Raw genomic sequence first — 14,342 nt, 5'->3', positions numbered from 1 at the left:
CCCGTAATCGAACATGCATTGTCTGCCCAAAAGGCAGCAGCAGGGTCCACTGCACCATTTGTGCTACAGGACACAGCACTCCAATACGATATCACATTCACGAGAGCTCCAGCCAACACTCTGACAAGGTAGCGTTATTATATTAATATAATGCTGTCTTAAATGTTTGCAACTGGCTACGAGAGTTTCCGCTCTGATGTTGCCTCACAAAGTGAAGAGCAGAGAAGTAGCTAGACTCATTTTCTGAGAAATAAGTAATTTCCTGTTGTACTACATTTTTTTCCTTTTAATTATATGTTTTATTTTATTTAGATACATTTCATTTTCCATCTAACTAATAAAGCATTTAATTGCAATACTATATCCCGGTATTTGCCCGATGTGATCATACTGTCATAATCTGATATGAATGATGAATGGGAATCACTGCACTCAATCAGTGTTACCCTAACCAATCTTAATTGAGCCAAGACACTCATTTCGCACCCAAAAAATAATTCTCACAGAACAGCAGAAAACAGAAATAATGGAATAATGATGATCCTGTCTTGATTTAGTCCCAAATAGGCCTGTCAAATTTTACACAAGGCTGATTTATTTGCAGGGAGCCGTGGCTTATTCCGAATAACATCAGGCCTACGCAGGTTTTTGTACCTTCTGCCATCTAATGGAAGAGCATTTAATTGTTCTGTCTGCCACCATATGTGGTTGGTAGATGAACTTGATATATTTGTAATCAATAAATAATAATTTTCAGATACATTTATTGAAAATGAATAATTTCCCACGGTTCCCTTGTCAGGAATCACTGCAGTAGACCTGCCAAAAATAGCATTTTGATAGCTAATCACAATTGAATGAAATCCAATTCAAGAGCTGTGTTTTTTTTAAACAATTAATTTGGGTTGATTTAATTTCTTGAGTTTTTAAAAATCCTATTTGTACTTAATTGTCATATGATTCTTTTAATACTTTTACGTTTAGCAACCTCAATAATAACACGAATTTAAAAAACGAACTGTACCTCTCTGCGTAATTGAATTACTGTAGTTGGCTTTGAGGGGGCGGTGTGGGGAGAAGTGGGGAAGAGAAGCGTGGAAGTGGGGGGGGGGGTGTAAGGGCGGGGCCAAGGACCGCGAGCCAATGGCAGCGCAGTAAAAGCAAAGCCACTAGCTCAGTCGGCGTCTCGAGCTGCTGGACGCTGCGCGCACTCTCCCGAGGCTCCCCAACACACACATCCGAATCCGTACACGCACACGCCCGGATACAAACACCAAGAAGAGCCACGCAAGTCGCGCGGTTGGAACTCGCCGCATTTGGTTTGGTTTTAGCAATTTTCCCAAGATGGCACATATATGAGGAGGACGCGGCGGGATGCGCACCTAAACAAGTGTCTCCTCTTGACTCAAGCCCCTTAAGCCGGACACCGAGACAGACCAGAGGAGGTACCGCGATTTTTTTTGTGTGTCTCTCGCTCACTTGTCATTTGGATTGATTGATCTGGTCGTCAAGCCTCCTCTCCCCTCCCTTACCTTACGCGAAGTGACAAAAGTTGTGTGGACTACATGGATTTCTGACGTGGCCGTCAACTCCCGCGATCTTTTTTTTTTTTTGTTTTTTTTTTTTGGGGTGTGTGTGACTGACTCGTCCCCAAGCACCCAAGGGTGCGCACCTCGTCATTCACCTTGTTGACGCACCCCTGAAGATCCAACGCGAGAAGGGGAGGAGGAGGGGGGGGGGGCATATATCCCCAGCTCCGAGGGACACACGCCACATTGGACCGGTCCGAAACCGAGCGCCTGTGAATGAGACCCCCTCACCTGCCGCCACACCAACGACGAGGAATACGTGGCCAACTTTTACCGTAGTGATGCTGCAAGTGGAAATGATCCTCGCCGTCTGCCTGGTGCTGTGGATGTGTGTTTTTAGCCAGGAGCCCAGTTCCAAAGTGGTGGCAGACCGCTACGCCGTCTTCTGGAACCGGACCAACGCCAAGTAAGTCACCTCGCCGTCTTCTCCGGGCGGGCCCCGCTCGGGCTCCGCTGACCGGTGGCACAAGCACGGCGGCATCGGGTGTGTGTCACTCTGCAGTGTGGCCACCGCAGGTTGTGAGCTGGACAATCGGAACACCCAAAGGCTTGTCCGTTTTCCGTTCAAACCATGCGAGCAGATTCAGACCAAAAGGAGCTGCTACAGACAGAGATACGACATAAAGGACATAAATCTAACTTATACAAACAATATGAAAAAAAAGTCTTGTTACACCCGCTGGCTCACTTATGTGAGACAAAAATGCAAGATATTTCTGAAATCTAGTCAAATCAAATCAAACAGAATCATTTTATAGCAGAATTTAAATATAATTATGATTTCTGCCAGAACGCTATGTATGAAATAATAACGAATAATTAAGTGATTTTCTGCTTAAATGTATTTTTATTGCATTTTTTTCATTTTCCACATATCAGTGGTGAGTTAATTCAATTCAAAAAAATCATGATCATCACATTTCTTTCTGTTCTACCTTCAATGCAATTTATACAAATGTATAGAACATTTTAAAGAAAGAATAATTATACAATTTTGATGTTTTTCAAGAGCCTTTTCTAATGCATACTTTAGGCTACTAAACTGCGTAAAAGTTCCCAGTACAAAACCACAAACCTGATTCTTACGGTCCTAACATGAAACCGTAAACTTAAAACTTTTCTCTTAACTTTTACTTTGTAAATTTTCATCACCAGCATTTTTGCCTTCTTTTCACACACAAGTGATGGATTAATGCACACAGTAATACCACTGCCCGTAATTTAACAATGGCTCAGGCCAATAAACAAAAAAGTTTTCCCTAATTCTCAAAACAGCAGCCAGATTTTTGTCAAGTGAGAATGTGTAAGACTCTCAGCTGATCCACGGCATGGAGGCACAAGTTAAGAATTTTGTATGACGGACCTTGACTACTTTTCTTTTGAGCCAGCAATGTTGCACGTATCACTCAGGCGTTTCCCTTGCTGGGGTCCAACTGAGCAGCTTTGTCTCAGACTTTTAAGTCGAAACACTTCCCGTAGAGGGTTGCTTTCACTCAACTGGGAAATGGAAATAAATATTTTTTGACAAAAAAAATGTCCTACCCCATAGTATAATTCATATTTTGAGACATTTGTCAAAAGATTTCCTGTGTTTGCGCTTGAAGTTTGGAAAGACGAGGGTCATTTGTTGGAGCAGTTTAGTGGTCAAGTTTACAACGTCCAACGGTGTGTGTAGATCTTGTCGTTGATATCCTTATGCTTGACGACGGGTTGCGGTCGCTGAGCGGACTTGCCGTTACTGACTTTATTTTTCCTCTCACCATAATTTTGACCTTGATTCTTGCTGTTGATAGACATCCTTTCACTGGACTACATTTTGTTTTCTCCCCTTTCTTCAGCGAGAAAGTTTTGACTCGACTGGACGCTCTGTTAACTTGATTTTTTCCAGATGTGCTGACAGGTTTTCCCACTTTCAGCTCATAATATCAAATTGAAGTAAAAGTCGCTAACATCGAGTGGAGAGGAATACGAGAAGTTTGCACCAAGCTGGGTTCATGTTATGCTTCTTTCTTTGATGCGTAGAGTGTGAAGTAAAGCCGAGCTTTGAGTCTTGTTGGTCTTCTAAAGCCTGTGTCTTGCCTTGAGGAAGGATTTTTTTTTTTCTTTTTTCACAGATCTTGTAAGGGTTGCTAATATGCAAATTCGCTTAGTTTGTTTGACTCTCATCCCTCCCGGTAACGAAACCAAACTTGTCCTGTTGACGACGCAACTGACATACATCTAACCACTTTGTGACTAATTGGTGAAAGCTGCGCCTGCTTTTTGTGCTTGAAGCCATTCCGATCAATTTCGGTGTCAACTCTGCGCACGGAAAAGTGATCCCGTCTTCCCGGGAGTCCACTGAGGTCCAATCTAATGAAGCGAGGCGTCCTAAATGATGCAGCAGGTGACTTAAAAAGTGTAAAGCTGACATCATTTCAGGCTAACTCTTGGAGAAGAAAACCTTGAAGCCGCCGTTCATTTTTCCAGCTGACAAAACCGCAGATTCTCCCGGCTGGAAAATGACTAGGTTGAGGGAATTAATCACCCCAAATGTGTTTGGTTTGTCTGAAAATCTCTTTGGTTTCTGATTTATTATGCCCAAGTTGGATGTATCACGTCCTTACGTGTCATCTTATGCTCCAACTTCATTACCAGGCAGAAATCCAGACAATCTACACATATTTATATTTCAAGTCTGATCTGAATTACCTCCAAATTAAAGGATTGGTTTAAAATATCTCAGTTAATTTAATACCTCCATGTAAACTAGAATTTTACACCACACGGTCAAGAATACTGTACCCCAATTGTGATCAGTCACGGTGGTACTTATCCAATCCAAATCCAATTTATTTGTAGAGCACATTTATAATAATGGTTGACCAAAGTGCTCTAAAAATTATTTCAACCACACATAATATGAACCAAAGTAACATTTTAGAAGATAAAAGCAATGAAACATAATATATGACCAATTAAAGACGGACTACCAGTGTATTATAAATAAAACACGAAACGCACAAGCCAGGGAACATAAAGGAGGAGAAATTGCTTTGAAGAAATGATTTTCAAAATGCTAGAGTGTGAGGGTAAGTCTAACGTGGGCGGGCAGTTGGTTCCGCAATTTGGGAGCCTTCAGCTTTTAAGAAAAAAAAGTTTACGCGGGTTTGAATTTCTTCGACATACTTTTCCATCAGTGTGAGCGTTTGGTAATCGGGGCTGAGGGGATTTCCTGGCTGTTTGCTTGGCCGCAATCCATCTTTGTCTACCAATCCCACCGTAAGGCCAAGAACTTGAAAACAACTTTACTGACCTCACTTTCTTATTGAACCACTTCTCGAGCTGTCTTCTGCTTCCATTTAGCGTTCTGGCCAGTAGAGGAGTGTTTGGAGAAGTCTTAATATGTGTCCTCACAGGGTTCATTCAGCTTGAAACGTCTTCTAAATAAAGGGACATTTCTCTCGGGGAGCGTCTGCCCTCTGCGATTCAGCCGGCTGTCTTTGCTTTGAGTATTTATTCTAATGAGAGGACAGACGAGTGCCCTTTCTTCTGTGACATGTCCCACTAAGTCTTCCTCCCTTGTCGCCTCTCACTCGGTCTGTATCTCCTTGTCCGGCGCTGTCCATGAATGAATACAATTAGATATTTCGGGAGTCCCTCTTCATGCAATGGTGGACTCTCAAGAGTTCAGGATGACTCAGAGAAGGGACACGACGAGGAAGCAGAAAGTTTGCGACTCTCCTTGAAGGTGTTATTTATGGCAGTCAGTGCGTTTTTGACCGCGCCAAAATTACTCAAAGGGATTTTTGAGTTTTATGCGGCTCATGTTGATCATTTATTTGCGATCTCAATGTGAATTTTCAAATCATTGAGTGCACAGAAGATGGATCAAGCACTAGGTGGCGGTAGGAAGCATAAGTCGCATTTGAGATTTTTCGATTTTAAAAAAGGGGAAAAAAACAATCTCTATCAAAATCTGAGTTTGATAAACCATTTAAAACATTACTTTAGATTTCAACAATAGAGAAAATTTACTTATATAATGTTCTGAATTTTGAGATGTACTCAATTAGGGACAGACGTAAAAATCGATTAATTGGTTGCTGCGAATTCTATCAGCATGTGGAAATGATATAAAAATGACTTCCAACATTGGTCAACAATGTTTTACTGTGTTTTTTTTTTTAAATCAGAGATGCCAGTAAAGTTTGGTAGATGATCTTTTTGCGCTGATTCCGAATCTGGCCACGTTATTTCTCTTGCATATCAGGTTTTCATACTACTACTACTACTACTATTATAAAAAATAATGTATTGTATAATATAGTAATATATTAACTAATATTTATCAATTCTTAAAACCCTGATGTGCTACAAAAAAAGTAAAGACATTTAAATCAGCGTCAAAAATACATTTAGGGACACATAAAACCGTCTCTAATTAATAATTGTTGTTGACCAGTGTAATCGATTAATTGATCAATAAGTTGCCTAGAGTGTATCAAGGCAATTCACGGCTTTCAAATATATCATACAGAAAATGTGGAAGAAAGTTCAGACTAGGTAGAGCCAGTGTCCTTTACAAACTACGGAAAAAGCGTGCCAGTTGTTTTGCGCGGATTCAAAGTTTGCATAATTCTCATTATTATATTTTTGCATAGTATGGCAAAAAAAAAGTCATTTTTGCATGAAAATTAAAAGAAACCAATTAACAAAACAACACTACCAGCAGTGCTTATAAGCAGTTTAATGTGACAATTCAATTGGTGAAAAACGAGTGCGCAGAAGATGGCCAAGCGCCAGGTGGCGACATTAAAAACTGTAAAAAAAAAAAAAAGACTAAAATATTTGGAAATCGAATTTGCACCAGAAATGTCGTGTTTTCTTCCTTAGCCATCCCATGTGAAAACAATCATATTCCATGTTAATAATGAAAAATATACTACTATATTTCATTTTGACAATATACAGAATATATACATATACTGTATATTTTTAAAGAACATTCCATCGCATATGTTGGGGTCCCCTACAGACACACATTTTTTACTTAAACTATATGTTTTTAGCAGAGAAAGCTTACATTGCATGCAATGTCTTTGTGTTTTTATGGTCTCTGCTTGTGTTTTGTGTTTTGCAAGTAGGAGGTGAGTCATACAGGGCTGGTTTCCTAGATAAATAGACTCATGTCAACTCTCTCCATTGGGCTTCTCGTTAGCTATCGCACACCAGTAGGGAATGCAACTGTTATTGTGGGCTTGTGAGGGGCCACATGGGAATTAAAAAATAAGATGATTTAGTGCAATATTATTGTTTTACAATAATAGTCACATTTTTAGAAATCAAGTTGACTATCTTAGACTGAATGGATGACTGAGGTTTTGACCACATGCTTAATATGCTGATCTATCCTGTCCTTTACTGGACTTTTTTTTTTTTTATTTGCGCTCTTTTCCTCTGTCTGAGGACTGATTACTCCTCAGTAATGACCCCCTGCTCCGTAGTCTTTCTTTTGCCTGCGGGACCGGCAGCCACCAACTCTGGCTTGAGCTGCGAGGTCCAAAAGTGGAGGCGACAGAGTGCGAGCAGGAGGAGGAGGCAGAAAAACAAAAACAATGTTTGCGAGCAGGGATGATTTAAATGAGAAATAGTTTTTTTTTTTTCTTGGTTTGGTCAAGGTTTAGATGTCACATTGTGTTTTCTCAACAGACCTGTAAATGCACTTTCCATTTAGATTAGATTCTTTTTTCTATCAAACAAGAAAATGAGGCCGGCAGGCAGCAGTCAATGTGGAGTCAATGTGCTTGGCAGAGCAGCTGCTCTTTCGGTGTGTGGCGGCAGTGGAGAGCGAGGACTTTTTGGCCGTGACCCTCGTGGAGCCGCTACACGGCACACTGAAGAAATATTGTTGGTCAGACGCGATACAGGGATATATACCCCTGTTCAAGAAAAGGCGGCTTACAGTGTTGCGACCAACTTTCCGCTTTTTTTTTTTTTACAAATAATAATGCTCAGTTGTATTAACATTTTCAGAGGGGCATTTTATTAAATCTATTCAGGGGTGCCCAAGTCCGGTCGTCAAGAGCCCCTATCCAGCCTGTTTTAGGTGTATCCAAATTCCAACACACTTGATTCAAATGATCAGCTCATCAGCTAGGTTTTCAAAAGCCTGATAAGGATCCTGATGATTTGAATCGGGTGTGTAGGCATACATCTGAAACAGGCCGGATAAGGGATCTCGAGGACTGGACCTGGGCATGCCTGAGTTAATTACATCATATTGTTAGCCTAATAGCATCATTACCGGAATAATTTTTTTAAAGCTATGGAAAACAAGAAAAAAATACAAACAATCAAACAAATAAGAAGAGTTCAGTTGCCTCGATTCAACCTTTGCTTTGCAGATTACCATGACTGAGAATCTGCACAGACATAATGAAAAAAATATTTTTAGCAAGTATATATATATATATATATATATATATATATATATATATATGTATATGTGTATATGTATGTATATGTGTATATGTATATGTATATATATGTATATGTATATATTTGTATATATGTATATATATATGTATATGTGTATGTATGTATGTATATATTTGTATATATGTATATACATATATATGTATATATATATATATATATATATATATATATATATATATATATATATATATATATACATATATATGTGTTTGTTTGTTTGTAAAGAAAGAATTCTTGTATCAGTCCTCATTAGATGGTGCAAGTGTATGTAATCTTGTGACTGCTGAGTGTCTCTGCATGCTGTATGTTATCCAGAACCTGGCTAAATTTCTCCGTTTTAAGAGGCCTTTTCACTGGAGTGGGATGTCATATTAAATGGAAAAATATGGACGGCATTTAATGGCAGGCAGACTCATTTCACTTTCACGTTCTCTCCTCCCTTGACTGGGACCCAGATCTTAATGCCCCGGTTTTTGTTTTCACAGTAATCTCTGCAAGGTCAGATGGAGTGCTGAAACATTGCTATCAGCGGAACAATCTGTCTTGTATTCAACCCTTTTGTAAAGAACTTGGAAGCATTGCTAGGAGTTAACTGGCTTAAGCAGCAGCTTAATGTCCAAAGAAATATTTTAGCCCGACAATTTTCTTTGGCTACTAGTCACTTAGTTAAGTTTCTTGCCTGTTTTGCATTGCTGACGGATTTCCGTTACTCTGAAAATATCAGTGATGTGCAAAATGCCGCACAGATACTTTTCCTAAATTGCTTTGCTGCTTTAGATAAAGCCAACTCAACCGTTGTGTTTTCGCTCTGAAGTGGATTTGAAAGTCTCAATATTAGCAAAACAGACTTAGCTGGATGTGGATGGACAGGAGGATAAAAAAAAGTCAGTCATGAGTTCAATTTGACCAAACGCCATCCAGATTGTTTCCATCAACAGGGGTTGCTGCCAGTTTAGATGAGAACCAAAATACCATTCCAGGAATCTGGGAGCTGAAAAGGGAAAATGGCGCTTCCGTATCCTTGCCGGGGCTCCTCCGCTCAGTAAGATGGTGGCCCAGAAGCAGCTGTTCCTGCAGTAACGCTCGGTTGAGCTATCACCCCTGACCAGAGAGCGGTGCTGCTGAGGGAGCCTTTGCTCTACACCCGCCCTCCCCTTCACGTGCGCAGTTTTAAATCCATTTGCTGATTTTAACCAGCTCTCTCTGCTATGGGTGATTTGACCTTGTTAAATTCATTTACTGTCCGACTTCCTTTGGCTTTACAGGAACCACACCCACTCGTAAAGGCCAAAAGGACTAATGGTTTTCAATTTTTTTTTTTTTTTTTTTACTTTCTGTCACCATCCAGCTGGAAAATGTGAGGGGAGCAACTGAGATTGACATTTTTTTTTTTTTTTTTTTTAAGACCAGACTTATTTTCCACAGATAATTCCGGTCATGGTTGACTGCGCTCGGACCTTTCTGCAGCATTTTCCTCATTTAACTCGGGTATCTGCGGGGGAGTAGTGACTGGATGTTTTTCTAGCTGGACCACAGTGTGGAGAATAGATCCCAGAAGGGAACACATCTCCAGCTCGTGAATAAAGACCTAATTGATGGGTTTAGGCCGGCTTGTAAATGATTCGTGTGCTTATTCGTCTTGACCGGCTGGGAAACAGTCAACCGGCACGCTTTTATGTGGTCCTTTTAGAAGTGGAACAGACTCTTTGTCGCTTCTCACATTGGGACTTTTAAGTTGCCAAAAGATAACATTTTAAAATTGAGCATCTCGTCATGTGCTCTTTGCCTGCAGAGCAATGAACTGGAAAACCGTAACCGTGACTAATAATCAAAATAAACCGTCAATAAAAATTGGTCTTCCAAAAATGTTGTATGAAATCATATCGAAAGTAATTTTCCAACCATTTCTACTACAGAAATGACAAAAATACATCTATGCCTCCTCCTGTGCCACTCAGTAAATTTTACTCTTTCATAGCTCATTCAAATTAATAATTAGCATAGTCTAATCAATTAATCAGAATCATATATTTTTCCATTCCATAATGAAATAATTTCTTTAGTATTAAATTAGGCTTTTTTTTTTTTTTTTTGGTCGTACTTGAAAATATATTTTTTTTCCAATAATGACAGTGCATTGCTTTTTGTAGAAAACCTACTAAATTCTTCCTGGCCAATAATGAGCTTGCTGCCTTTGCCTGCTTGAGTAGAGAAAACTACAAGCAGCCAAACGTCGCCCCCACCACCTCCATCACCAAAGCTGGACCGTTCGGCTGAAAGGCCGCCATTGTTCCGCTCTCCCTGTCCACTTTACATGGGCTGAAAGTAATGCATGCACTTTAAATAGAGGCAGAAAAAGGGAGCGAAGGCAGGGGAGCGAGGGAGAAGCGAGTGAATGGCGAAGGGAAACCGAGAGCCGGAGTTGTAGTAAGCTTTTGGGAGGAGGGAAAAAAAAAAAAAAGAGACGGCGGGACAGGAGTGAAGTCAACGCCAGACATGAGGGGGAGACGCTTGTAGTAGCTGGGGGTGAGGAGGCCAGCTTGAATGGAGACGAAAGGGGGGAGAAAGGTGGCAGCTTCCCTCATTTGCAACCAGCCGTATCCATCCTCCCTCCGCGTCCATCCTTGTCTGTCCTTGGCAGGATTTAAAGATGCATGTCTCTGGCTGCCTCCCTCGTGGTGACAGAGGTTGGAGGAGTTTGTGGTGGTGGTGGTGGTCCCTCAGGGGAGGAGACTCGGGTTCCTCACCCAGCGGAGGTGTCGTCTTTGTGCTTCGTGACCCTGGGGTTATTTTCTGCAGGGACGGGATTAGGAGCCGTAGCTTTGTTTCCTTCACACATGCCTTATGTTTACGAGTGGGTGAGGGGGTGGGGGGGCTCCTGTACGATAGTTGCATCTTGCTTCGCAACCACAATGACACATTGCATTGTGCCCTTGCGTTTGCCTCTAAAGCGCATATATCACAGCGGGTGTAACGTAGCGCCTTAATGGATGGCATTGCGCCAAAGCACTATATATTTAAATATTTCGTCTGATGAGACTTGACTGGCGCAATAACAGTTAACTGTTTTTGTCCTCAAAAGTGTCTCTGCGAGTGAAGGTCATAAACGGACTTGTTACAGTCATCGGGATGAATAATGCGGCCAATTATGCCTGGTTGTGATTCAAACAGCGTGCGTCGCATCGGGAATGTCTCTCGATTTGTCTTTTGACTGCTCTTTTCAACATTATATTTTGACTTAATGTGTCTTTTGATATGATTTCCTATTGATGAATTGTGGGTCTATTTGAACATGCCAAGGTGTCCAACAGGTAGTTTGTAAAAGTGGAATGGCTAAAATAGACCATTCATAGTCTGCCTTCATAAAGCAGCATAAATTCATCCTCTTTCTTTAATTGTATCATTTTTGACTCAAACGTCCGTCCTCCTAGCGTGCCTTTATAGTTTTCCCCGTTTCGTGAAGTTGTGTGTGTCTGCTATGCGTGTAATTGTCATTCACTGTTTATGTACAGCAGATGGTGTTCTGTGTAGAATTATTCGTTTTCCCTTCACCCCAAGAGGGAAAACGGCTGATCCCCGGAATGTGTGATGAATCCCATTTCCACCCTTTCCTCTCATCTGAGCCCGGCTCTGAATGGTCGCAATACATATCAACCCTGCATAACTAAATATGACACCCCGATGAACACAAACCAACAACCGTAGACACACTGACACGTGCACACACAGGCACACGCTGATCTGGTTGAGGAGGCGCACTTCATTATTTCTTCAGTGATGTGTTCAAGTTGCAAGAGACGTGCTCTTTGTTTTTCTTTTCCTGCTTGTTTATTTTCTCGCTGTGAGTCAGTGAGCATCAAGCTGCAGAGTGCAGCAGCCTTTGAACTGTGCCCTATCCCATGACTGCAGCCCGGGGTATTAACCCCGAGCCACTGAGAGGCTTAAAAAGCCATCAGCTCATTGTCCTGAGACACCCACATACAAAAAAAAAAAAAAAAAAAAAACTTCCTCTAAAATCTCCCCCGTTCTTCTTTTTTCCTTCTTCCCTTCTTTCTTAAGAATGTCTCTGGCTGGCCTGTGCTGGCATTCATATTAATCAGTTTTTAGGGTCTAATGAGATAAGTGAGACTCAAGGGGAGTCCCTAAAGTGGCCTACACCCTCCACATGAACAGATGTGATGAGTGCTGCCGAAGGCTTCGTCCTTGGGTAAGTGCATCACCCACTAACGCCCTTAAACGCTCCAAAGTTTCTCATGTTTTAATCTTGCCATTGGGCATTCTTAACAAATCTTCACTTTAGAGGTGCAGCGATTAATCAATTAATTGATTTATTAAGTCAATCAATAATTTTGACAATGGATTCCTCGTATAGATTCTGTGTTTGATTTAAAATTGTCCAAATGGCAATTTTAGCCTCTCAACAATAAATATACACACATTTCTGTGTTCATCCATGAATGCAAATGATCTTTGTGAGTGTGTTTTTTTTCCCCAAACTAAGCCACTTGCAAATCTGTTTTTACTTTGGAAAACAACGATCAACATGCTTTCAAATTTTCTGTCATGTTACAGACCAAACCAGTAACAGAATAATCATTCATTTTTGTTTGTGCATTTTCTGCACTGTTTCGGAACAAAAGAAGGGATTTTTTTTTTTCCAAAATCTGATTAATCTAATAATTGACAAATCATTAATGGATTATTAAAATTATTCTTAGTTTCACCCCAACATCACGGTAAATAGGGCTTTTTTTGTGAAGAGAAATATTGTTGAGACTATCGTGGGTGTGGATTTGGAGATTTTCCAGTGGATATGAACATTTTGAAAACTATAATGTCATTGTTGCGTGTGTGCCACTCACGACAATGAGCTTGATAACGCTTCTACAGCAAAGTGTATCTCTATGCTAACCAGTGAAGATGCATTCCTCCCAAAAGTCAAATTCTCTACACAAATCTAGGGCTAGTAGAGCATTTAGATTTTTTTATGTTTTTTTTTCCATAAGAAAAGGAGGACAAACAGTTGCTGTGATTTTCATGTAAAATTATGCCTAAAGTGAATATTGAGCTTGTAAAATGCGTTTTTCCTTAATAACAAGGTGAATAATTAAATATAGCCATAATTCTGGTTAGGGTATTAAAAATAACTGTGTGCATTTGACGGTTTCCACCTCTCCTTTTGTTCTTATCCTGTCTTGCCATGCCTCCCCAACTGTAAATTCCGATCCCGTTGTGGATCCATGGAATATAGGCCATTTGGTTTCCTCCCGCTCTTTTGCTCCTCATGCCATATTGTCCTCACTCCTGCCTGAAGGATTACTAGCTCTTTAACTTGACTGTCCTTGTCATCGGCTCTGGTGGTCCTGCTGAGGTGACCCAGCATGGCCACTGCCAAGCCTCCGTGTTGTGGCTGCAGTGAACGACTTAACGCACATGCTGACTACCTGCTGTCATTCACCCATTTTTTTTTTCCCCCCTGTCCTCTCCACTCTTTTTTTCTCTGCTATCCAGAGTTCCGTCTTGCAAAGCCACTTGACATATGAACATAATGAAATGGAGCCAAACACCAAGAAGTGGGAATTATGAAAGTATTTTAATCCATTTTCAATCAATCTATATCAATAAAATAGGCAGCCGTGATTAATTAATTAATTAATTAATTAGAAACAATACCTTTTTTTATATTACCGGTAATTAATTCATCTCTGTTGTCTGAATATCTGTTAATATATACAGTTTGTCACCGAAAAAAATACTTACATACACATGATTAAATTTTTGAATATTATAATTATAATTTTTTTGACCAGACATTTGTAGTATAAGGGAAAACGTGAAAATTTTCCTGCACAAGTGTACAGTACTACTACTACAACAGACGTCTCTCGAGAATTCCGTTTCACCTGCTGTTCAGTTCTTTTTCGCTGTCCGACATTCCAGTCGGGATTATAGCATGGCATGGCAAACAGAAGCACAAATACAAGGATTGCCAGGGATTTTTGCTTCCCCACACACACACACCCTTCCCCCAAGTGACTTTGTGTTTGGCCGGCTGTTTTATGGCTGTGAAAGCTTTGACCTTGGATCAATTTAGGAGAAATTGAATTTGACCCTTAAAATATCAGTTATATTTTACAAATATAAATTTGAAGGCCATTGTAATTGTAAAATATGCATACCATAAAAAGCATGTATTTTGCAGTTTTACACAGTAATGGGAAATATCATCTTTAATGTTTTGTTTGAATAAATTTACACATGCATTTCATTGTA

The 14,342-nt window shown here is 40.3% G+C and overlaps 1 protein-coding gene across 2 annotated transcripts in view; it reads left to right on the top strand.

The window, feature by feature from the left end:
- The first annotated feature begins 1,190 nt into the window (after positions 1 to 1,190).
- The window catches only part of efna5b (ephrin-A5b), a 96,985-nt gene continuing 83,833 nt past the window's right edge, over positions 1,191 to 14,342 (top strand). For both annotated transcript variants that reach the window (XM_086031349.1, XM_086031348.1), the window contains exon 1: positions 1,191 to 1,995. In XM_086031349.1, the coding sequence (XP_085887475.1) occupies positions 1,871 to 1,995 (125 nt within the window). In that variant the 5' untranslated portion in view covers positions 1,191 to 1,870. The remainder of the gene's footprint in view (positions 1,996 to 14,342) is intronic.

Source organism: Filicampus tigris, chromosome 5 (assembly GCF_054856515.1).
Source record: "Filicampus tigris isolate MCC_2025a chromosome 5, RoL_Ftig_1.0, whole genome shotgun sequence".
Lineage (NCBI taxonomy): Eukaryota > Metazoa > Chordata > Actinopteri > Syngnathiformes > Syngnathidae > Filicampus > Filicampus tigris.
The sequence above is the reverse complement of the archived record's forward strand: the minus strand, read 5'-3'. Positions and strand labels throughout refer to the sequence as shown.